Source organism: Agrilus planipennis, unplaced genomic scaffold (genome assembly GCF_000699045.2).
Source record: "Agrilus planipennis isolate EAB-ADULT unplaced genomic scaffold, Apla_2.0 scaffold60, whole genome shotgun sequence".
NCBI classification, from domain to species: Eukaryota; Metazoa; Arthropoda; class Insecta; order Coleoptera; family Buprestidae; genus Agrilus; species Agrilus planipennis.
This window is the reverse complement of record NW_020438877.1, coordinates 1,392,549-1,417,980: the sequence shown is the minus strand read 5'-3', so window position 1 is coordinate 1,417,980 and position 25,432 is coordinate 1,392,549. Positions and strand designations below refer to the sequence as shown.

At 34.4% G+C, this 25,432-nt stretch overlaps 3 protein-coding genes across 4 annotated transcripts; 2 read left to right on the top strand and 1 right to left on the bottom strand.

Moving 5' to 3' along the window:
• Positions 1-7,827: 7,827 nt before the first annotated feature.
• On the top strand, positions 7,828-9,709 carry LOC108735955 (adult-specific cuticular protein ACP-20-like). The gene is made up of 3 exons (XM_018468198.1): positions 7,828-7,859; positions 7,919-7,972; positions 9,415-9,709. The coding sequence occupies exons 1-3, from the start codon at positions 7,845-7,847 to the stop codon at positions 9,697-9,699; spliced, it is 354 nt and encodes a 117-aa protein (XP_018323700.1). The 5' UTR covers positions 7,828-7,844; the 3' UTR covers positions 9,700-9,709.
• Positions 9,710-13,476: 3,767 nt separating this feature from the next.
• Positions 13,477-17,749, top strand: LOC108735952 (histidine-rich glycoprotein-like). 2 transcript variants are annotated; one of them, XM_025981425.1, is made up of 3 exons: positions 13,477-13,539; positions 13,612-13,674; positions 16,806-17,749. In XM_025981425.1, the coding sequence occupies exons 1-3, from the start codon at positions 13,525-13,527 to the stop codon at positions 17,637-17,639; spliced, it is 912 nt and encodes a 303-aa protein (XP_025837210.1). In that variant the 5' UTR covers positions 13,477-13,524; the 3' UTR covers positions 17,640-17,749. The 2 variants fall into 2 exon arrangements, with proteins under 2 accessions (XP_025837210.1, XP_018323695.1); XM_018468193.1 differs by lacking the exons at positions 13,477-13,539; positions 13,612-13,674 and adding exons at positions 14,872-14,934; positions 15,007-15,069.
• A 1,613-nt stretch (positions 17,750-19,362) lies between these two features.
• Positions 19,363-25,188, bottom strand: LOC108735964 (trypsin alpha-like). Its single transcript, XM_018468209.1, has 4 exons — positions 25,081-25,188; positions 23,002-23,320; positions 20,960-21,171; positions 19,363-19,695 (listed from the first exon to the last, which is right to left on the bottom strand). The coding sequence occupies exons 1-4, from the start codon at positions 25,121-25,123 to the stop codon at positions 19,427-19,429; spliced, it is 843 nt and encodes a 280-aa protein (XP_018323711.1). The 5' UTR covers positions 25,124-25,188; the 3' UTR covers positions 19,363-19,426.
• Between the last annotated feature and the right edge of the window lie 244 nt (positions 25,189-25,432).

Genomic DNA, 25,432 nt, shown 5'->3' with positions numbered 1-25,432 from the left:
AATCGTGTATTTTTTACTTTTGGGATTATATAAATCCCGCAGCCTTATTAGGTTAGATTTATGTATGCAGTACCTTTCAACTGAAAAAATTAATAGATATGTAAACCAATATTAAAATTCCAGCGAAGGTTAGTAGGACATGGGCTTTTTGTATGCATATTTTCTGGTCTGTAAGCACACATATTTAGTATAGATATACGCCTACTCCAATATATGTATCGTTATCTAAAATGAAAGTGATTATTAAACTCCTATAAAAGCTTTCATTCTCCTTCATTTGATATCATTACATTCTTGCAGTTCTCTAACTTTAAACCAAATACATTGCTTACTTGCTACCTTTATCTTATCATGACTACTGTAACGGTAAGGGGTTGAATGTGATTACAATTTAGAAACCTAGCTTTAACCAAATTGTTTTTTTTTTCCAGGTTTTATCCTTTTTAGCAGTAGCAAGCTTATTGGTAGTCTCTGGAACTCATCATCATGATAGTGTATGCAACATTTTACAATATCTTTGTCTTTATTATTATGATTAAAATTCCTTTCTGTAATTTTATAACCTTATATACAACCAACCAGTCTTAGGACTGACGACCGGTAGTGATGATTCAATTATTTTCCTTAGGGTCCAGCTCATTATCACTTCAGCTATGGTGTGAATGATCCTCATACAAAGGATCACAAATCTCAACATGAAGAAAGGAATGGACACGTTGTAAAAGGCGCTTACAGTTTACATGAACCTGATGGTACCAAACGTATTGTGGAATACGTTGCTGGACCTCACACTGGATTTCAAGCAGTGGTTAAAAGACTAGGACATGCTCACCATCCTGCACATTATGGTCATCACGGTGGCTTTGGAGGAGCAGAAAGTCATGTTGGTGCTACCCATTGGGGACATTTTTAAATACTTTATTTATTATACACAAATATCTGTATAGGATTGGTACAAAATAAATAATCTAATTACATAGTTTTGGTGTTAACTATCTACTATTTACGGGTTCTATTTTGCAATGAGACAAGCAATTGTTGATAAGCAACTTAAAAGAAAATTATTAATGTAAAAAAAAGGATATTTCTAAATTAATCACTTCTATCAAATATCAATGTGGAAATTCATCTTCAGTTTTTATCCACTATAAACTGCATCAAGTTATTGAAAAATTTCTTGCTGTTGTCACACACTCGCCGGGAATCGAACACCCACGAATACTCCGAAGATGAATTTTCACATTAATGTTTGGTACATTAACCACTACTGAATTTCGAAGTGAAATATTTAAATTAATTCGACAGATCTGTGACCTAATAAGTATGGTTTGTCGCGGTTGCTGTTGTCATCTCTCATAGGTTAGTAGTCAGTGCATTGGTGCGTAAAGCCATAGGTCCCGGGATCGATTCCAGGTTCAAATTTTTCTTCATAACCTGAGGTAGTTTATAGGAGGTAAAAAAGAAGACTAGGACATATGCTCACCATCCTGCACACCATGGTCATCATGGTGGCTTTGGAGGAGACGAAAGTCATGTTGGTGCCTAGCCATTGGGGGCATTTTTAAATACTTTTCATCGACTAGACATATGTGTACAACAATGGTACAAAATTAATAATCTAATTAAGTAGAGCTTTCGTTTGTTTTGGTATTTACTATCTGCTTAGACGAATTCTATTTTAGAATAAAAGAAACAACTGCTAGTATGTAATTTAAAAGGAAAATATTAATAATGTTAATGCAAAAATGAACGTTTAAATAAAGAAATTCAATATTACTTATGGTCACACTAAATTCAGTTTATCTTTCGTTTTTACTTTTTATAAAAAAAGCATTCACAACATCTCCGTTTGCATATGGAGAAGTTTCAAACAATTCCCGACGAATTGATTAACCGGAAGTCCACTTAACAATTAATTTTAGAAAATCTTCAAACATACAAACATACCGGGATTGGGGTTAAAAAATTGGTTTAATGGTATTATTTGTACACTATATGAATTTTAATTTTACACTATACATGCCGGAGTTGCCTGCAACGAACGTTGCTTTGAAGCGCGCTCATGGCTCAAGCGATTCCTACTACGAACTCAACTACGTGGCCAAATAGAGAGGGGACATCCGTTGCATGATTTCGTTACATAGCAACTCGCATGAAGCGAACTTACCCTACCGTGCGTAAAGAAGTTTCACTTTAATAATTTTTAAACATTAAAGTGAAATTAATTTTCTACCCTAATTACCGAGAAGAAATTGTTGCTGCTGTCACACCCTTACCGGAAATTTAAAGGAATGTTGACCAATTTAAACTATTAATTAATGAATTACTTATCTGCTAATTTGTTAATTGGACACAAAAATAAAACGTTAGACTGGCACAAATGAAAGTTTCAAAGTTGATTTTTTTTATTTTCTGTTTACTTTGTCTACTAATTAGCACTTAATTATTTATGTCCTATATGTTACTTACCATTCTTATTATGGGTAAGTTTGGAATTCGGCATGAATATTATTGCTAGATATTAATTATGTTCATTACCAAACGATAAAGTTAATATATTCCAGATCACCAATTTATTCCCTATCGATCCTTATAATTTCCTTCAGGGAAAGAAAAGTTAATATTCATACTCGTGTCGGATTACAACATGCCAATTTTTAATTATTAATGTATTAGTTGTGCATTGACACGCCAAACGTTCATAGTCGATCACCATTCAATTGTAAATGAATTACAAACAAATTTTTGTCTCATGTAAATAGAAAACATCAACAACGACTATGTAATCCTTAAGTATTTTGTTATATTTATTTAAATGATCCAAATTTAGTGCATGCGCTTTTGAGAATTTGCCGAATATTGTGCTTTATTGTTTCCCAAAAAAGTTGATAACCATTCTCTTATAAACAAATTGCAAACAATTACAATTATATTTTTAGGGCAGTTTTACAATTTTGCCGGCTACATCCATACTTCTAGACAAATGAGATTTTTTTTATTCTTATTAAATGGATTACTGTTGTAGACAAGTTAAAAGAGTGGTCGAAGTTTCAAACCAAAGCTCTCGTTATTATCTATACAAGTACGAAGCGCTTTTTTCGAATGTACTTTTCGTTTTTGTTTTATTAAAAAAACACCTTAAAACTTATTCAATAAATTCCAGCCACATAAGAATGAGTTAGAACCTGCTCTTCGGGCAAATTATAGTTTAGCGTGTTCTTAAGAAAAGTACGAATCCCGATTTTTGTCAGCTGTTAAATAAACAGAAATATAAAATAATTCATAGTGATCTGTATTCTGTCGAAACTGCCAGACGCGGATCGCGGTTTCGATCTTTTTGGATCTCATCAGCGCGTCGCAGACAGCTCCGACAGAACACAGACCATCTTTTACTTGCTGTCTTAACAGTGCGTTTTAGAAAATACCACAAATGGAGCGGTAAACACCATCTGTAGTACGACGCTACAGTTTAGGATTACGTATACTCCAACAAGGTCCATTTGTATGGATATCTACTCGCTGAAACGAATCCCGGTGTAGCTAACCTCAACGTGACAGGTGATAGGATTATGGTAACGTGCCTATCACGTTGAGGTTGGCTACGCCGGGATTCGTTTTCAGCAAGTAGATATCCATATATTTTAATGGACTTTGTTGGAACATACGTAATCCTAAAATGTAGCATCGTACTACAGATGGCGTTTACCGCGCTATTTGTGGCATTTTTTAAAAAATTGTTGAATTTATTGTTATTTGACCGTTTTGGATACAGCGGTTTATTACCCTAGCCCATGGTCTGCATAGGTTGTAAATACCATAAGTAACCGTTTCAATACTCACCCTTGATTAATATTCAAATATTAACAGATAGCCTTGAAACGTATACTTCTGGCAGGTACCGTTATCACCCCCTTGGAGGGAAAATAGTAGTAGGTAAACGAGAAACTTTAAATATGGAAGATAGCATTGCACTTTGAACAGTCATAACGATCCGTCAACGTAATCAATTTATCATCAAATCACATAACAATAAACAAATATTTGATCAACATAAACATAAGCATTATCATCCTGGTCTTCTCAGTTTGCACTGGTAACTTTAAGCAAGTGAAGACGGGCTAATGCCAAAGAACCTCACTCACATCTTTTGGGATATAGAAACCAATTTTCTGTTCTTAAAATTTAGGGAGCTAACGGTTCTTCTTGCCCTAAAATATGATCAGTGAGTATTAAAAACTCTGCTTCTTATTTAACCTGTTGTGTTTTCTGAAAAGGGGGATATGTCAGTACTGTTAAGAAATCTACGCACAATTCCGCATGTATCAAGGATTACCGATTTCTGTAGACTTATGTACGTAAACTTATGCAGTTTCAACTCGGCTAGGCTAGCGTGTAATGTTTTAGGTATAACGCCTATTGATGATATTATTATTGGAAGAATTCGAACTGTGTTCTGATTCCACATGTCTTTTATTTCATCTGCTAATGGAATATATTTTTGAATTTTCTCAATATGTTTTTGTTTAAGATTTTCAGTGTTTGGTACAGCAACATCTATTAATTTTAATTATTAACTAGTTTTAGTGAAGTTGTTTTATTAATAAACATTAAAATACAGTTCGAGTTTTTTTTTTCGAACGAAAGAAGTGGCACGGCAGTGCAAAAACGTAAAAAACAGAAATATTTTGATTTTTTTAGTGAACTGCATGGCCCAGAAAAATTGAGATAGGCAACCAATGTTGCTCGGATTAGGGTAATTTATTAGGTGCCATAAAGCAAACACTACCACTACCTTTTGCTTTATTATATCTACTTACTACTTAACCAATTGGGGCGTTTGCTTTTTTTACCGCAAATAGAAATATCAATCTGCTCATTACTATTTATTTTTCATCTTTAAATCTCATATTTTATAGTTTCTTAATTTTTTTAACACGTTATGGGCTTGCCAGATCTATAGTAGTTAACTACATACGTATTTACATTGTGTCGATTAAATTGCAGTGTTGATGAGGTGCGAAAAATATACAATAAATGTAAAATTTCTCAAAACTATTTTAATTGAAAATTGTATTTCTGCTCTACAAAAAATTATTGTTTTTAGTGCACACGATCAATATCCGTTTGGTGAATAGTACTTACTGCTGTGCTGTACAGAAATTGAACTGAAAAAGTTTCTTGAAACAACCTAATCTTGACTGACATTTTTTGATGGAGCGGATTTTCTGGAAAACGTGGGATAACTTGAATTTTTTGATAATACAGATAGACATATCGATCGAAACAGGAGAACAAAGAAAATTGAAATTAATACACAGCATATAAAAAGAAAGTTATTTATAATCGAGGATGTTCAAATTTGGTATTTTTTTTCAGAAGACAGAAAGACAATTTAAAGGATAAAAGAAAAAAGGCAAGTGGATTCAGAGAAAGGTTTTATAGGCACCTTTTCCTTATAGTAAATAATTTTGATTCACTATTAGGCATCTGTAAATAAGCACCTAAAATGAGAACTTTATAGTTTCATAAAAATATCTTTATTTAGTGCCAGGAAATTTTTATTTTTTTAAGTGGATCTTAAATTAATTCCGACTTAATTATGTAATTAAAATGAATCAGGACACTAAACCAGTCGTACCTTAAGTTTTAAGATGTACATAATCTCAGAAAGGAAAAGAATTATGTATTCCTTGAAGGTTGTGTTTACGCACAATACGCCTGTTTAGATGGCATCAGTTTCAAGAAAAAGAAACGTTTTACATAAAACACTGTGTCCAGAAGAAAACTGCTTATCATACTACAGTTTACGTTTTATGTAAATTCTTTGTTGAACAATCCCATTGATAATTCTGATAATAGATAAGTCACTCTTCATGAACATGGAAAAAAGATATCTCGAAATTTTGAATGTTTCCAAGACCAGAGGCCAGAATCGGACATCCTCCTCCCTTTAGTACATTTTTGACTATAAGTTTCACATTTTATATTCAGTTTTTTTACTTCATCATCATAACGTCGTCAGTCCTAAGACTGGTTGGACACGCACCTCCACTCTTTCCTATCCTAAGCTAATCTTCGCATTTCCATAAAACTAGAACAACCCACATCCTCAACTATTTGCGAACAGTAATCTAATCTAGGTCTACACCTAACTCCCGTTTCTGTCTCTATTAAGTCTCTGACCAGACCTTCATGCTTGAGAAGGTGTCCTACCAACCTATCTCGTCTATTTCTTATTGACTTACATAGAGTCCTCTGTTTTTCTATTCTTTCTAATATCTCTTTGTTTCTAACCTTCCCTATCCACGTTATCCTTCGCCGGTAACACCACATTTCGAACGCTTTTAAGCTATTCTTTTCGCCGCGTCCACCGTCTATGTTTAACACCCGTACAGTGCCGCGCTTCAAACATACACCTTTAACAATCTTATTCGAATTTCTAAATTAATCATTCGCGAGCATAAAAGTGACTTCTTTTTATTGAAGGCGACTCGACGCTGCACTATCTTCTACTTTATATCCCTACTACTCCTTCCGTCCCGACTTATCTGACTTCCTGGATACCTAAAATCAACCATTTCTTCTAATCTTTCGTCTCCTCTCTTTATATTCGCTTTTTCTTTTTGTATACCAGTATTTTTGTTTTACTTTTATTTATTTCTGTACAGTACTGTTATGTCAATACCGCTTCCATTTTATTTAAAGCTATCCCTAACTCCTCTTTACCTGATGCCAATACTGCTATATCATCTGCAAATCTTCATTGATGTTAATCGCGTCTTCGATGTATAGATAAAAAATCAGCGGTGACAGTGTGCATCCTTGTCTAACTCCTTTCGTAATATTTACTTATCTGCGTTGCAGCCCGACTGTCTGTTGCTTTTTATACAAACTAAGTATCACTCGTTTATCTGTGTTTGTTACCCCTAAGGCTAAAAGTTAATCCATTTATAGTTCATAAAGTTTGAAAACATTCCTCTACTATCCCTCTAGGTTGGTTAGTAGATTGTAAACTTAAAAGGATTTCCGTATGGAGGGTCCTGATTACAGAATTATGTAAGAATTAACTTACAAAATTTATTCTGAAGAAGCGGTGTTGTTTGCAATAATAGTAATAAATATTTGTTTTGTCTCTTAATTGGATTTAATTTCCAAAATAACATCTCATGAAACGGAAGATATGGAATTTGTATTTCATGGAATAACAATATTTCAAATGACCACATTTTATTAATAATTTTTATAAAATGCTATTGAGCCTTTCGTCTACCCTGAAGAAGAGTTGTAAAGGCGAACCGTCGCGACGGCATTGTTTGGAATAGTAATAAGAACTGTTTATTTTCAGTCTCTTAATTGTATTTCATTTCCAAAATAATTTCTTCAAAAAGAGAAGATATGGAATTTGTGTTTCAAGAAATAGTAACATCTCAAATCTCCTCGTTTTATTAATTTGAGTGCAATTAGGCGCAACCTAAATCTGCTATGGAAACTTTTGTAGTGTGAATGAGACCAACACGTCTTTGGTGCCTTTTTTGCAATAAAACAAATAATATATACTTCCAAAAAACCGTTCAGCATTACCAAATTTGTTTTAACAGTTATGAACATATGCTTTTGATTATAAGTAGTTATATAATGCTAATATGATGTAATATTACTTTATAACTTTTTGTCAAACGGTTTTTAATTTTTGTGTACCTACACCTATATGCATTTTAGGTCTGCAAATATGCCAGCGAATTTCAAAAAGAAAGTTCCATTTCTGCCTATAAAAGCTTAACCAATGTACGAAAACTGTATCTTTACAGTTCCAAATTTTACAGAAACAACACGTCTAAACCAACATGAACGGCACCGTGGTAAAAAAATATTATTTTTACTATTAACAACCTAATTTTTTATTGTATTAATGTTTCAGGTATTCGCTCTTTTAGCAGCAACTGTAATTGTTGCAGTGTCAGCCACACATCATGTATGTAACTATCTCAATACTTTTTTGTTTATGTACCTTTTATTTTTATTGTTTATTATTTCATATAAACTGTTATATCCATAATTGTCTTGCTAACATAAGGTCAAGAAATTCAGGGGCTGAAAGAGAAAAAATTAAAATGCTTTCGATGAATTTCCTAAGCCCGAAAGGAAAAAGAGTATTAAAATAATTCGGGCATTGTTGGAGCATACGTAATCCTAAAATATAACATCGTGCTACAGATGGCGTTTACTGCGCCATTTGTAGTATTTTCTAAAAAGAGTATTACTATACTTATGTCGCCATCTACTAATATTTCCTGCTAACTGAAGTGTTCCAAATGCTAGACAAGGGCCTTACCATTTATCAGCTAAATCAATGAAGTAGTTTATATACGTGAAACACTCAAACCAAATTAATAAGAACAGTTTGGTCGGTGACTTATTGCGACTGCCTGAGAGGTGTTGATGAGATCAAATAAGATCCAAATCGCAGTCCACGTTCGGTAGTTTCGATAAAGTTTTAACCAAGAACTAATCCGTACTTAATTCAGCTGGGACGTTGATTCGGCGAACAAGTAATTAGACAATTTGGTAAAGCCCTTTTCTAATATTTGAAATAGATATTTTTGTTAGCAGCAAGTATCAGTAGATAGCAGTATGCTGCCGTAACTCGATATTATATAAATACCGGAAACCTTCGGTTTGAATGGTGATTTGTCGAGACTACCTACGGCGTGCTGATGAGATCAAATACAATCGAAATCGCGATTCACGTCTGATGGTCAACAACTTAATTCGTTCTTTTGTCGAAGAATAAAAATTGTGAAATATTTTAAATTTAAAATTTAAGTAATGCTAATTTGGCGTGTTTGGTTTTGAGATTATTTAAGATATTTCAATGTGCTAGAGCAATTGTGGAGCCAGACTTAAATCTACTGTTGAATACTTGTAATTAACTCGATTGATTATCCTCTTCGTGTTCTTCTTTTCAACATTCTATAGTATTACTGTCATTTTTGAAAGTCTTTTCCTTTTCGTCAGCATTATTACGAAAAATTGGAGAATTAAAAAGTGAAGGTAACAATTTTCGATGCACTCTTTGACGCCAAATTGCGTCTGCACCCAAAGAACTTTTAGAAGACTGTAATTTTGAAATATCCTAATTTCAAAACGAAACAAGCTAATAAATTAGCATCGTTAGAATTTTGAGGTTAAGACATTTCAAAATCTTGATGGACTGGGAATGTTTTAAGGGTAAATTATAAGTTTTCCATAAAAATTAATTGGAAATAACTATTCCCTTGGTTCTTTTATCCTCTTATTTCACGTAATAATGCTCATCAGAATATCAAATGTTTTATATTGAAGAATTTAAAATGACATTTCTGACCTCAGTTTCCTGATTCATGCCATTCGCTGTTATAGCTTATTTATTTTTAGGAACCTGCCCATTATCACTTCAGTTATGGCGTTCATGATCCTCACACTAAGGATCATAAATCTCAGCACGAAGAAAGGAACGGACATGTGGTAAAGGGCGCTTACAGTTTAGATGAACCAGATGGCACCAAGCGCATTGTTGAATATGTAGCAGGACCTCACACTGGATTCCAAGCTGTTGTTAAAAGATTAGGACATGCCCATCATCCGGCACATTACGGACATCACGGTGGCTTTGGAGGAGCCGAGAGTCATGTTGGCGCTACCCACTGGGGACATTTTTAGTTGTACTTTTTTTGCTTGATAATCAAATGAATTCAACCAATTAGTAAGTTGATAATTATGTACACCATTTATATTTATTCAATAAACCAGAAACGGATTAGGAAAAATATTTGTTTCTGTTTTTAACAATGTAACACTACCAAACGATTGCTTGTTCGAATCGCACCCCAAAAGTTTTAATAAAATAGTTTAATTAAGTATATAAAAAAAAATTTCTTGAATCTTGGTCTTTAAACGGAGAATCTAAGGTTTATATAAGTCAAAAGGGAAGACGTTATAATATAGGTTTAAATGAACATAAAAAGACAATTTACTGAAATATAAAAATTACTCGACTCGATGCTAATCGACTAATAGACATATTTGAACAAACTCGTACATTTAACAATAAAGTCTTGCAAATAAAGGATTAAATAATCACAAATGTATTCAAGCTTTTGCTGCCTTCGTTGATACAAATGTCAATTTTTGGGCCTTTTGGCCGTCGTTCGGAGTTTTGAGTAGGACTTCGACCTACCATCTAGGAAGAAGAACTCCTGAAGATTTCGTCCATGCGTGTCGACGAAACGTTGAGAGCAAAAAACTGACAAGATTAATAAATCGTTATTACAAAGTATAAAAATTAGCATATACAAAAAATTTGATATAACAAATGATCAAATGGAAATTAATAGTGACAACTACCATATTTTAACTAATACTTGTTAGAACTAATTAGTGCTCAGCTTTTGTTAACATCAAACAATTGTTCTGGCTTTTATTTATTGCAAACANAAAACGACGCGGTCCTTTTTTGGCGATTTTTGTCCGAACCGTTTAACTATCCTACTGACTGCGCCAATTAAGTTTCGGGAATTTGAAACTTTGTTTTTAAAAACGTTTATTAAAAACTAGAAATTACAATCGACTTCCTTATTAGAAGGATGAAAAGTAACTTACTCTAAAAACTATTCTTTCTTTTCTCTACACATAAAAAATGAAAATACATAATACATATATAAAAAAAATGATGAGGCATTAGATTTAATGCAATACATAGAACATACGAGTAATATAATACTCAATGCTTAGCGTGTGAAATATAGGTGAATATAACTCTTGCAAACATATATAAACGAAATGACACTTTTGGCACGGGTTTTGGATAGAAATAAATCAAGCAATTAATTATTCATTTAATATTTGCTTTACTCATGTTGTATGTACGTAGGTACAATATACATATTGCATCTAAATATACAGGGTGTAACAGAAATAAATGCCGAACTTTGAAAGAATGTAAACAAGATGCAATATACAATCGCTCAGTGAATTCAGCAGCGTCGTTAAAGGCAAAAAAGTAAATCACAATAATTTACAATCCGAAGCCGGTCCTGTGCGTGAATTGGCAACATAGGTGTCTACCGAATAGAGGATAAAAATGCTGCAGCTAAATGGATGAAGAATGGAAAAATTACTGATAATCGAATGTCTAAGATGTCTAAGAGACAGCGTAGAATGTACAACATGCGAATTTGCGTCGAACCAATTGTAATTATTGTGAAAATTCCAAATTCCGTCCGTAACCATCTACACAAATGCACTCGCGGCTGAAAATCAGTTGGAAGTAAGGCTTGCACTCTCTGCAAATGATAAGGATGCAGTAGCTGTCCCTTTAAAATTTGAAAACTGTCACATGGGAGGAGCAAACGTTCTATGCTATTTCGCGGGTACTATTTAGGGGATTCCTTTGCATCGAGAATTTCCTCCCTATAGCGGTGATATGATTCAAACCTGTAAATACGTGTCATGTCACATTATTGTAACGACAACTCTTCTACAGTGACTGACCTATTGGGATCCGTCAAATGGGAGGAGCCTAAAAACATGGCGCCGATTAGGGAAAATTTATCGTAGTTCCTATAGTGTATCATGCAGTTTCCAAGTTTTTAAATTACGATAAAATGATAAGTATTGACACAATATGTGATTGGGCTGACACAAAGCCTCGGAAATGAAATTTCGTTGAAGGTGAGCGTGTTTTTAATGCCAACCACATTATAAAATTCGGAAATAACAAATCCGGAAGCTAGCCTTCAAATTCCGTCAAGTTTACTGCCTACTTTTTACAAACTTCGGATTTAAAAAGTGATTCACGTTATATAATTGGTGAGGTGATTCTGGGTGATTTAAGCAAAATCATATCAATGACTTGCACGTGCAAAGCCGATTTAAGAGAACGTTGCAAACACATTATTGCAACTTTGTTGTATTGCAGCAGGTAGGTTCTTAACCTCAAAATACTTATATCGTATCATTAGAATTGTGTTAAATCAATTACACAGGAATAAATAATTTCTCACTTTATAATTTTAGTATGATTCTAGTTTTAAATATTAAGGTTATGGCTGATGGTAAATACTTGCTGAAATATAATCATGTGCATTAAAATGACGTGAACAAATTTTTATTCCGGAATTCACTTCTTTGATACCTACTGCTTTCATCCAAGCTTCTATTAGTTTACTTTTTTCTCTAATTTTCCGAATATATTTTTTACATATATAAAACGGTTAGTTTTTATTGGAAAGTAGTTAATGTAGGTGAAGAGTGAAGATCTATGTCTGAAGTGCTATTGCAGCTTTTCACTGAACATATTAACTTTTTATTTGATTTAACTTTAGAAGAAAACTTCGTCGACTCCATCATCAAAAAAATTTTTACTTTTTTAACGTGTTTTATTATTTTAATAAACAATTTTACAATTTGGGTGCACAGTTCCTATGTAAATTTTTCCCTCATTCGAGTTATAAATTTTGCCACCAGATGGTGTATGCCCATTTGACGGATCCCAATACTAATGACTGATGTTTTGCTGAATTAGTTTACTGAACTGCACATTGATTGCCTCACATGACGTTTAAACGTTAAAAGGATAAACGGCTATTAGACCTTGGAAACATCCTGAATCTAACAAATAAACAATACAGAAGTAAAAAAAAATACAAAACAAATGCAACAAGGATGCTGCTAATCACCAGCTGATTGAGTGCAGCGTTGCGGGACGTATTTCTCTATCAGAGCCGGGAATCTAATTCACCTCTACTTTCAAGTATGTTTTGATATACAAATATTTACTTTATTTTCATGTTTTATAATGCAGTAATTTCAAAAATAGTTAGGATAAGGCACGTTCTTAGATTTCCTTGAAAATATCACACCCAAAACTTCAAAAACGATATTCTTGATTTTCTAAATCGTATGTGAAGCCTATGTATACGAATTGCTTAATCTGCTTTCTCTAAAATTTTCCTCTAAATAGGTAATTTTGAAAGCACAGGACTGGCTTGTGATTGTGATTTTTAAAAAAAAAAATTGCCTCTAACCATGCTGCTGAATTCATCATGCGATTGTTTATTACATCCAGTTGACTCCCTCGAATGCTCGGCACCTACTTCTGTTACACCCTGTACTAACAAGAACCTACTTAATATAGTATAAGAAAACAGTACGAACATTATTTTATGTAGCAGATAAATTAGGTAGTTCAGATAAAATTGGATAAAAATTTAGAATTATTTCTACCATGGCAACTTTTTTCAAATTTTATACAATAAATGCATAGTTTTTAAATAGGTACATGTTCATTCATGTGTAGTTTCAACATTTTAAAGAATTTTTAAGAAATAAAAGATCTCCTTGTACACATGAAATGAATAGATTTATGAAATTACCTAATAAATTCTTATTTATTGGTTGCTACGTATATATAAGGTAGAGTTGTTTTAATATTTTAATCACATCAGCACTGACAACTAACTAATACCTACAGCTGCCGAAAACAACATGCGCTATAAAGTGGTATGATTACACACATTTACATATTTTCCAAATGTTTCCTTTGGGAATAGAAATTAATTAAATTTGTTTCAGGTTTACGTGTTTTTGCTAGCATTACCATGTATCGCGGTCGCCTTTTCACATCAACATGCAACTGTAAGTATCTGGATCTGTACAAGTAATTAACTAATTAGCATTGTGTTTAAGGAGTAAGCCTCAAAATACAGTTTCGTTGCTTGGATTACGTAGACGTAGCTTAGCCTGCAAGACATTTTCAAAATGAAAATTATTTTTTATTATNTTAATAAACAATTTTACAATTTGGGTGCACAGTTCCTATGTAAATTTTTCCCTCATTCGAGTTATAAATTTTGCCACCAGATGGTGTATGCCCATTTGACGGATCCCAATACTAATGACTGATGTTTTGCTGAATTAGTTTACTGAACTGCACATTGATTGCCTCACATGACGTTTAAACGTTAAAAGGATAAACGGCTATTAGACCTTGGAAACATCCTGAATCTAACAAATAAACAATACAGAAGTAAAAAAAAATACAAAACAAATGCAACAAGGATGCTGCTAATCACCAGCTGATTGAGTGCAGCGTTGCGGGACGTATTTCTCTATCAGAGCCGGGAATCTAATTCACCTCTACTTTCAAGTATGTTTTGATATACAAATATTTACTTTATTTTCATGTTTTATAATGCAGTAATTTCAAAAATAGTTAGGATAAGGCACGTTCTTAGATTTCCTTGAAAATATCACACCCAAAACTTCAAAAACGATATTCTTGATTTTCTAAATCGTATGTGAAGCCTATGTATACGAATTGCTTAATCTGCTTTCTCTAAAATTTTCCTCTAAATAGGTAATTTTGAAAGCACAGGACTGGCTTGTGATTGTGATTTTTAAAAAAAAAAATTGCCTCTAACCATGCTGCTGAATTCATCATGCGATTGTTTATTACATCCAGTTGACTCCCTCGAATGCTCGGCACCTACTTCTGTTACACCCTGTACTAACAAGAACCTACTTAATATAGTATAAGAAAACAGTACGAACATTATTTTATGTAGCAGATAAATTAGGTAGTTCAGATAAAATTGGATAAAAATTTAGAATTATTTCTACCATGGCAACTTTTTTCAAATTTTATACAATAAATGCATAGTTTTTAAATAGGTACATGTTCATTCATGTGTAGTTTCAACATTTTAAAGAATTTTTAAGAAATAAAAGATCTCCTTGTACACATGAAATGAATAGATTTATGAAATTACCTAATAAATTCTTATTTATTGGTTGCTACGTATATATAAGGTAGAGTGGTTTTAATATTTTAATCACATCAGCACTGACAACTAACTAATACCTACAGCTGCCGAAAACAACATGCGCTATAAAGTGGTATGATTACACACATTTACATATTTTCCAAATGTTTCCTTTGGGAATAGAAATTAATTAAATTTGTTTCAGGTTTACGTGTTTTTGCTAGCATTACCATGTATCGCGGTCGCCTTTTCACATCAACATGCAACTGTAAGTATCTGGATCTGTACAAGTAATTAACTAATTAGCATTGTGTTTAAGGAGTAAGCCTCAAAATACAGTTTCGTTGCTTGGATTACGTAGACGTAGCTTAGCCTGCAAGACATTTTCAAAATGAAAATTATTTTTTATTATTTTTTTAATATATAGCCCGAACGGAATATGAAATCTATTATTATTAATCTCTGATGTTATTTATTTCGTCTGGAATTCCGAAAAGGTCACCCTTCGATTGACTTCAAATTTTTACCACACATTCCTTTAGGGATTATGATGATATTTAAAAGAATTTTTGGCGAATTAAACCAGTAGTAGTATAAACAATTCTTTTTTCCGTGACGGTACTTTAAAATATTAATACTATATGAAATACTTTGACATTTTTAATAGTAGTTAATATCAAATATTAATGTGAAAATTTATTTTCAGCTTTTTAATTTTTAACCCACTATAAATTACCTCAGGCTAATGAAAAAAAAATTGTTGTTGTTGTCATACCCTCGCCGGGAATCGAACCCGAGACCTATGGCTTTACGCACCAATATAGTAGCTTACAGTAGGTTAAAAATTAAAAAATTGTAAATGAATTTTCACATTAATACATATATATTTTTGGAAAGGAAAACCTTTATATTAGCTTCAGATTTTCGTCAGATAGTATCCCTTGGGAGTTGTATACCCAATATGGGCAAAGAGGATTATTGTCAACCGTAAGTTTGTTTGTGTTGTGTTGTGTTACGAGAGTAGGGTAAGGTAGATTAAGTTAGGTTTCCCCCAAATTTTTGATTAAGTACTTATAGGTCATAAGCATGTTGCTTATTATTCGAGAGGACGCCAGTTCGATTCCAGGTCCGTCTGCCTTGATCCAAGTTTTTCTGTGGGTTCCTTTTTTTATGTTTTTGTGGAAGAGGGGAAAACTTCAAAAGACACCCAGCCGTCCTTACGACTGGATAGTGTCGGATTCCTCGGACCTACCGACTAAAAACCTCTACCTTCTCTTTTTATTTATCTCACCCGAATCACCATCCACCTATTCCAACGATTCCTGAAATGAGGCTGAAGGGGTCTTCCGCTCTACCTTTCGGTGCAGTCCGGAGGGACTACCCGCCCACCAGTATTACTAATGGAAATGAAACACCAAAAAGTTTTTTAGTTTTTTTTTTTTTGAAGAATTCACTTTGCTATGTAAAGTCATCCAACTTATACTATATGTATAATCTGCAACCCATTGATGCATTTCTTCCGATTCAAGTAGTCAAAAGTTCTTTTCATCATCCGTAATCCATAAAGGAGTGTATGGTAACAATTTGGAGCCAGTTGGAGGGTTTGAAAACCACAGTGTCTATTTCTATTGCTAATTAATTAATTTGCAAAGAGAACTTTGTTCTGTTACTGATACATTCTACTTCTGTTTAATATGGATTTAATTTATATTCGTATATTGACTAGGCTTCTTATTAACGCACAAAACAAAAAAGAAATTGGTACATACGCTTACGATTGTTGATAGATCAATCGTTAAGACTATATTAAATTAACCGTTTGAAATGAATGCCTTCCGCAGGAAGAGCGGAGGAAATAACTCTTTCAATATAGGTAGATAACAGCTTGTTCCAATCAATTTAGGAAAGACAGGTTAATCTTTGTAATTAACACTTACCCATTTTTATGATTTTTATCAAATTCAAACAATTTAATCAAAATTGGATAACATTTTACATTATTAGACTCCTGGATATTATCAATTCAGCTATGGTGTAAATGATCCCCATACCAAAGACCATAAACATCAGCACGAAGAAAAAGATGGCGACGTAGTGAAGGGCTCATACTCCTTCGATGAACCCGATGGTACAAAAAGAGTTGTAGATTATGTTGCGGGACCCCATAAAGGATTCCAAGCAGTTGTGAAAAGGATTGGAACAGCTTACCATCCAGTGATCAATGGAAAACATAATGATAACAATAATAATAAATACTATGGTAACAATCCTTATCTAGGTTATTACGGAAAATACTACCCTAATAATTATGATCACTATGGAAAATACGATCCAAAAAATTATGATAGTTATGGAAAATATAATCCCAAGACAACATACGATAAACATAATGATGGAAAATATACCGGAGAATCTCATCATCCATACCACCAGGGGAAATATTATGATGAAAATCATATAGGAAAAGATGTTTCTAAAAATAATGACAACCATGACAAATATTATAACGATAATCATAGAGGAAGTTCCAGTTATCCTGGGTTTTATGGTCACAACAAAGGAGTTCAAGGTGGATACAAGGTAACTCGACCAGGAAAAAATATCAAACCGAGCTTTGATAGCGATTCTGCTCATCCCGGACACTATTATCATCCTGGATACGGAAAATATATCCCATATGACCCTGTGTATAGTGATCACCATGAAGGACACTATTACGGACATGGTGGTTCCGACCACCATAATAACGATGCACATCATCCTGCACATACTCCTTCAAGCCATGACGATCACAAGGGTGCTACAAGTTACGTTGGTATAACCCACTGGGGGTATTAAAAATAATAACTATTATAAATACTAGAATCATATAAGCGCTGCAATTATTGTATTTATGTAAAATATTGTATAAATAAACATAAGTAGTGAATATTTGCTGAAGAATGTAATTAAACAATGTGGAAAATAGTAACTCTTGTTATAGTGGAAATAATAATATGCTAAACATAAAATCGATTTAATTGAATAATTCCCGACTTCTATGCTAAGTCGCAATCAAACGATACAGCCCTTTAAGTTTGTACGGAACCCTCGGTGCGCGAGTGCAATTCATACTAGACCGGTTTTTCTTTTGTTATATACGACACAATTTCGTTGGCATATCAACACAATCTCAGATTTATGGCAGTAATTAAATATTATTCATCTTGCCGCGTAAGTACATCGCTGCGACATCTATGGTTTGAGTTGCTATCATACTACGGCGCTAGAGTACTACAGAAGTTGCCGCTATGGAATTCTACTTATCGTATCGAGGTGACACGTATTACTACTAGCAGATGGTAGCATATCACTGAAATTCAATATTAATATTAATAAAAGAAGAAAAGGATATTGGATGCCACACTTAATTTATTAAATCGATTAAACTTTATATCCTTTAAGTCCTTAGAAGCTAATGTAGAATTTCAAGGAAAATGCCACAAATTTACAATACAAAAGAACGTCAACACTTACGTTAATTTCTCTATCNAGGTGACACGTATTACTACTAGCAGATGGTAGCATATCACTGAAATTCAATATTAATATTAATAAAAGAAGAAAAGGATATTGGATGCCACACTTAATTTATTAAATCGATTAAACTTTATATCCTTTAAGTCCTTAGAAGCTAATGTAGAATTTCAAGGAAAATGCCACAAATTTACAATACAAAAGAACGTCAACACTTACGTTAATTTCTCTATCCATAAAAAAATACTGTTCTCGTTATAAAAAAATAGCAGTATTATCGTCTAGCGCGGAGGAGTTAGAAATAGCTTTAATAATAAAATGGAAGCGATATTGACAAAACAGTATTGTATGAAAATAAATAAAAGTAAAACGAAAACACTGCAATATATGCAATGGAAGAGAAGGTAGGGAAAGAGCGAATATAAAGATAGGAGACGAAGAAGTGGCTGATCTTAGGTACTAGGAAGTAGGAAGTCAGATAATTTAGAACGGAAGGAATAGTAGGGATATAAAGCAGAGGATAGCACAGGGTCGAGTCGCCTTCAACAAAAAAAAGTCAATTCTATGCTCGGAAACAACTAATTTAGAAATTCGAAAGAGATTGTTAAAGGTGTATGTTTGGAACGCAGCGCGTACGGGTGTGAAACATGGAAAGTGGGCGCTGCGGAAAAGAAAAGGTTAGAAGCGTTCGAAATGTAATGTTATAGGCGAATGATAAGGATACCGCGGATACAGAAGGTTAGAAATGAAGAAGTATTAAAAACAGAGGACTCGATCGAAGTCTATAGGAAATAACCGAGATAGGTTAGTAGGACACCTTCTCAGGCACGAAGGTCTAGTCAGAGACATATTACAGGCAGAAACGGGAGTTAGGAGGGGTAGAGGTAGACCTAGATTAGATTACTGTTTGCAAATAGTTAAGGATATGGGTTGTTCTAGTTTTAGAGAAATGCGAAGATTAACTCAGGACAGGAAAGGGTGGAGGTGCGTGACCCTAACTTAATATTGGCTTGATACGACCTTGTTAAAAATAAAGAAAACAATAGCAAATAACACACTATTTAATCGTTTTTATTGTCAAAAAGTAACACTTGTGAAAAGACAAATATTTATAAGTCGGTAACATATTGTGCAATCCACAAAGCATAGGAAGCTACTCGCGTGTACATGGTCGGAGCATTTGAAATTTCTCCGCACGGAGAAATTCCCCAGGAAACTACCCCTATGATTACCCCATTTTGGACCAACGGTCCTCCACTGTCACCGTTGCAAGCAGAAACGGGCGAAGTTGTCGATCTTGTATTCGTGCAGATAATAGTGTTGTCAAACGGAGCATCTGCTAATTGCGGAGATAATGATCGAACAGTATTGGCGCAAACTAAAAAGAAGAAAATATATTTACTATATCTCGTACCTAAGCTTTCATAGCGGAAATGTTTGATACTCCTACTAGATCCTAAGTACTGTCGTGATCGAAACGCTTTTTTAGTAACGTCTCATTGACTGCACCTAACGGTTATTTCAGCGAAAAAATCAATAGTGCCAACACAACACTGCGAATAAAAGTAGACCGAAAAATACTACATTGAGTTTAACTTAATTTTTTATTATTTCTGTAATTTTTCAATACATACTTCACTGTAACGTTTGATTGCTTATCGTTTTAGAACTCAGGAGGAACTCAACCTAGGAGTTTTAAAACGATAGACAATGTAACGTTTAAGTGAAGTATTGAAAAGTTACAGAAATAATTAAAAATTTAGTTATAATGGTCCCTCACAAAGTATCAAAGATCAATTATATACATTAAGATTATTTTTGATATCCATGACAAATAAATGCAGTAGGTTAAATAAGTTAGTGTATGTTAGATGATAAAGGTAAAGCGTTTATTCGATCAGTCTGCAACATTTTGCTACTAAATTGTAATTTAGTCTTTCACAATTGAAAGATGCAAATGTGTTTTAGTTTAAAATAATTCGAAGTGGTCTGTATTCTGTCGATACTGCCAGACGCGGATCGCGATTTCGATCTTTTTAGATCTCATCAGCGCGTCGCAGACAGCTCCGACAGAACACAGACCAACTTTTACCTGCTGCCTTGACAGTGCGTTTTAGAAAATACTACAAATGGCGCAGTAAACGCCATCTGTAACACGATGCTACATTTTAGGATTACGTATGCTCCAACAAGGTCCACTTGTGTGGATCTCTACTTGCTGAAAACGAATCCCGGCGTAGCCAACCTCAACGTGAAAGGCACGTTAGCTTAATCATTTCGTTTTCAGAAAGTAGATATCCACACAAGTGGACCATGTTGGAACATACGTAATCCTAAAATGTAGCATCGTGCTACAGATGGCGTTTACTGCGCCATTTGTAGTTTTTTAGTTTGTTTAACCTAGACTGCATATCAAGCAGTTCAGGGTAACAAAATCTTCAATGCATTTGAACGTATACTACTTACTGCAAGTACTGTTGTGTATTAAAAAGTGACGCAAACATTATTCTTTCCCTAAAGACGTTTAGCGGCTTATACTATTGCTAATTATCCGTTTATTTAACATATAGCAAAACAGCCAATTTCTAAATTCTCTAGTGTACAAGTACCTACCATGAAAATGAATAATACAATTTATTTACCTGTTGTGCTCAAAATTGGTACTTGAGCCCACTGTAGTGTTACAGGTGCCAAAACGCTGTTAGAACTTATTTCACCCCATCCAGTCAAGATCGCATTACCTGATTCCGAATTGTGCTGGCTAATTGATACTGGTTGTACAGCTCGAGACCAAACTAAAGCAGTTGCCAGTCTTATCAGGGCGATGTCTCCAAAAGTTACAGTTTTATCATTACTACAAAATATATAAAGATTATACAAACTTTATTGGCCAACAAAATACAAAGCGTTAATTCGTTAAACCAATCGTCTAAATGAATATCTAATATACCGATAAATTGCTATATTTTTGTTATTGCTGTACGAGTTCTGTTCAAAAAGTATGCGAATTTTAAGTTCTTTCAAAAATTATTTATTCATGACTATCTATTTTGTCCCCTTCAAATTAATCCCCACCAGATGTTATACACTTGTGCCAACGTTTTTTTCCCATCTTTGAAGCACTTCAGAAAATCATTTTTTGTGATCTTGTTCAGCTTCTCCTTCGATGCCGTCTTTATCTCCTCAATCGTAGCGTAGCGTCGTCATTTCATGAGTCACTTCAGCTTCGGGGCAAAAAAGTCACAAAGGGGTCAAATCTGGGGACACGGTGGCTGCGGGATTAAGAGTGCATTGTTTTTGACTAAACATTTGCGCACAAACAATGATGTGTGAGCAGGGACGTTATCATGGTGTAAAAGCCAATTTTTCTTCTTCCACAAGTTCGGGCGTTTTTGGCGGATTGCTGCGCGTAAATTGCGCATAGCCAGCAGGTAATATTCCTTACTGACCGTTCTACCCTGTGGTAAGAACTCATATGATGCACCACGCCCTTGCAATCGAAGAAGACTGTAAGCAAAACCTTCACAATCTACTTAACTTGGCGCGTTTTTTTTCGATTCTGGCTCCTGCGGCAGCTTCCACTGGGATGATTGAGCTTTGCTTTCCACGTCATAACCATAAACCCATGATTCGTCACCAGTTATGACCCTCTAGATTACCACCACTGATAAACGTTGCTTCGGTCCAATGTTGCTTCACCATATATGACAGTCAACATTCGGAATGCGTCCGCGCACTTAATTTTGTTTTTCACACAAAATTTGCTACAGATTCTTTGATCCATTTTTTGGAATAGGCAAAAATCGAAGATGAGCCAAAATACGTGCAAGCAAAGTAGCTTTCAAAAGTTAACTGAACATTCAACATGGCCGAACTTGTCGGTATAAGTGAGAGACTCCAGTACTAAGGTAACACCACAAAAAACTCTAAAATCTAATATACGTAACCCGTGGAAATTCCAATTCGAGATACTTTTTGAACAGACCCCGTATGGTGCCGAGGCTTTGACGTTGTCTGAAGCAATAGAAAAAAAGGATCCAGAATTTTGAAATGTGGGTCTATCGAAGAATCTTAACAATTTCTTGGGTTGACTGGGCCATAAATGGTGAGGTCCTCAGAAGGATGAATTGCCAATTACAGGTTATGTACATCATAAAAAAACGAAAGAAAGATGCAGTATTTGGATCGTATCATGAGAAACACCCACTTGATACAAATGTTCCTACAAGGTAGATCAGACGAAAAAAGTGGACTAGGTAGAGGGATAATCTTCTGGCACACCAACTTACGGAGTAATTTCTATTGATCTATTCCGTAGCCATAGCCATGATGAAAGCCAGCATCAGCATCCGATAAAGTCGAACAAGAAGAAATGCCTGAAGAGTAGCACAATCACCCAGGTACATGAAAATTTAAGAAGAAAACTCCTTGGTGCAACGCATATTTCTTATAAAATTATTATTTGACCTTATCATATAAAACGGCATGAAATACATTTGATTGATCTGATTCGAATCCAATTTTCTAATGGAAAGTGTTTCCAAAATAGAATATTACATCAAAATCTGACACAGGATTTTTGGGCTTGGACCTTTCTCCTAAATCGCGAAATGCAATGCTTGTGCGATGATTTCGTGACGCCCTGTATGGTAATTAGCAAAAAGTCATCAACATGAAAACTTACATAGGATATGTAGGGTAGTGGATAACTTCTGCAGCTAAAATGTCCTGTCTCTCCTGAGCTTGTTCTCCTAGATTTGTAATGCCGGCAACAATCTTCATGTTTCCATCCAGAAACTTGCAATGGGCAGCGGTTAGTACGTATGTACGTGATATGATGGCTCCCCCGCAAACGTGATCCCAAAATTGCATGTTGAGTCCGTAATCATACTGAACAGAAACCTGATATGGAAACTGCAGTCTGCTTGCATTGTATCCGTTAGTTACTCTAGTCTCCAAGTTGCTTTTCAAAAATGGCGTTGGTGATGCATTGGCAGATGGATCTTTGCAACATAAACTGCATTATCAATTAAAAAGAACGTAAATTGCTGTGAAGCCAAAACCTATTAATAAACGGATATATTTTGATTTGAATATCCGTAGGACGGTGTTCCAAACAAAATCGTTTCTTTGCGGTTGCATATCTGTTAACTGATACCAATGTTTACAGCGAATATTAGAGATATCTCAAAATCTCATAAGCCGCAAATTGCGCGAGGGGTGGCCTTTATTTCAATACATTCTACTTTTCAAAAACCTTGACCGGGACTGGAGTTCCAGATAAGAGATCGTCCATTAATCACATAAGACTCGAAAGGGAGAGGGGCGATCGAGAAAAATCACGAAATATCCCATGGAGGAAGGGAGGTGTGGTGAGATATTTCGTATATTTACTTTTTTCCTTGAACGTGCGATTTCTACATTGAAGAATGGCACCTAGCCTGGGCATATTTATCATGGTACTTAATTTTCCTGAATTAAAGTAGATTATGCCTATATTTAAAGGTAATATTCTGAAATGTTTTAAGATACCTTGTACAAAAACGTGATTTTGAGCAAGGGAGTTAATTTAAGGTCTCACCACGTATCAATGGTGGGAGAGGGAGGACTATGAAGTTGCTAAAAGACACGAAACGATTAATTGACGATTGCTAATCTGGAAACGGCGACGGTCAATCATTACGTAACCAAAGGTCATGACTCATGAGATTCTGAATTACTTCCACATCGGCTTATACACATGTTCTATCTTATTCTTTTTCCCACTTTAACTTTCTGTATGTATCAAATGTGTGTTATCTCATTTAATAAAATAAAGTTTTCCAATTCTGCTTTTATACCAATGGCAAAATTGAAATACCGCAACAGGCTTTTTCGATGGTGCTAAGGGTAGAGGAGTGCGTCTCTAAATGAGCACTTAAAAGAGGACGATCGATCGCGGTATCCCTCCGACAGCAATATAATAGCACCAGTAGACATCTTGCCGTCCAGAGTAAGGACCAGCAAACCGCAGGTAGCAAGCAGGACCTCCTCCCACCACAGCCCGCTACTAGGAAAGACAAAATGTCCTCTGTCGCCGCTGTCCTGTTCAATTATTTAATTAAAAGTTCGTGACTTTGAAATTCATGAAACAATATCTTCCAACTTAAAGGTTTGCTGAGCACTGGTTTCAAGGTATACAAAATTTCACTATGCTCATAAGATATAGTTAAAAAGTCAGGAGAAAGCAATTGGAGTATCGGGATATCCAATTCTCACAAGCATTTCAACGCTCTCCGTCTAGTTTCGAAGTAATCTCAACCAAAAAACTACGAATCGGAGTAAAATTGACTAGAAGTGTAGTATATCAGACAACCTAGCAACGTGGAATGAGTGACTTCGCGGAACTTGCGTTTGCGGAGCCAATGAGGCGAGCTGTGTATTATGAATTACTCGACTAACTCGTTCACGCACTGTTGCCAGTTCTCTAGTACTACGGTAGTAAAAAGGATGCGCCAAGTTTAAAATAGATAATAGTTTTTAATATGTTCATTTATTCAGGCAGGAAAAACAATAAAAAATTGGGAATAAAAGACTATGTTCAATTCTTAAGACTATAATGAAAACTCTATCTCCACAAACCTTTGAAGTACTGACGCATGATATTAAATACTGAGACATAATATGCAACTAGATACCGATTAAAATAGGAATAAAATACTAACCAGCAAAATACAAACCAAAAATAATTCGTTGGATTAGAAAATTAATAAATAATACTTACAGTTTGCTAAAATAGCCCAACAAATAAATGTAACAAACATCATCGTTTTAACGATTTGGAACAACAAGCAAACGGGAAAGTATTGACTGATTAAGTAAATGCATATATCCTTATAAATAGAAAGATAATTACCAGTCATTGAAATATTCTAGTTATCAGCAAAATCTTAATAAACACTTTATTTTTTTTGTAAGCACCTGAATAAGGGAGAAGTCGGCTTCGATTGATCTGATGCGACAAAACACTTACCTATCACGTTATTAATCATTCACAATTGACGAAATAATAATCAACAAACGGATTCACATTGTACCATGGTTCCATGAATATTTATTTAGTTTTAAGGAAAGTC

Bases quoted from the DNA above. Each gene is read 5' to 3' on its own strand.
- LOC108735955 (XM_018468198.1), top strand. The intron at 7,973-9,414 runs GTATGTAACTAT...ATTTATTTTTAG, and splicing joins CAGTGTCAGCCACACATCAT to GAACCTGCCCATTATCACTT.
- LOC108735952 (XM_025981425.1), top strand. The intron at 13,675-16,805 runs GTAAGTATCTGG...TTACATTATTAG, and splicing joins TTTCACATCAACATGCAACT to ACTCCTGGATATTATCAATT.
- LOC108735964 (XM_018468209.1), bottom strand. From the start codon at position 25,123: ATGATGTTTGTTACATTTATTTGTTGGGCTATTTTAGCAAACT. The intron at 21,172-23,001 runs GTAAGTTTTCAT...TATATTTTGTAG, and splicing joins CACTACCCTACATATCCTAT to TAATGATAAAACTGTAACTT. The intron at 19,696-20,959 runs GTAAATAAATTG...TCTTCTTTTTAG, and splicing joins ACCAATTTTGAGCACAACAG to TTTGCGCCAATACTGTTCGA.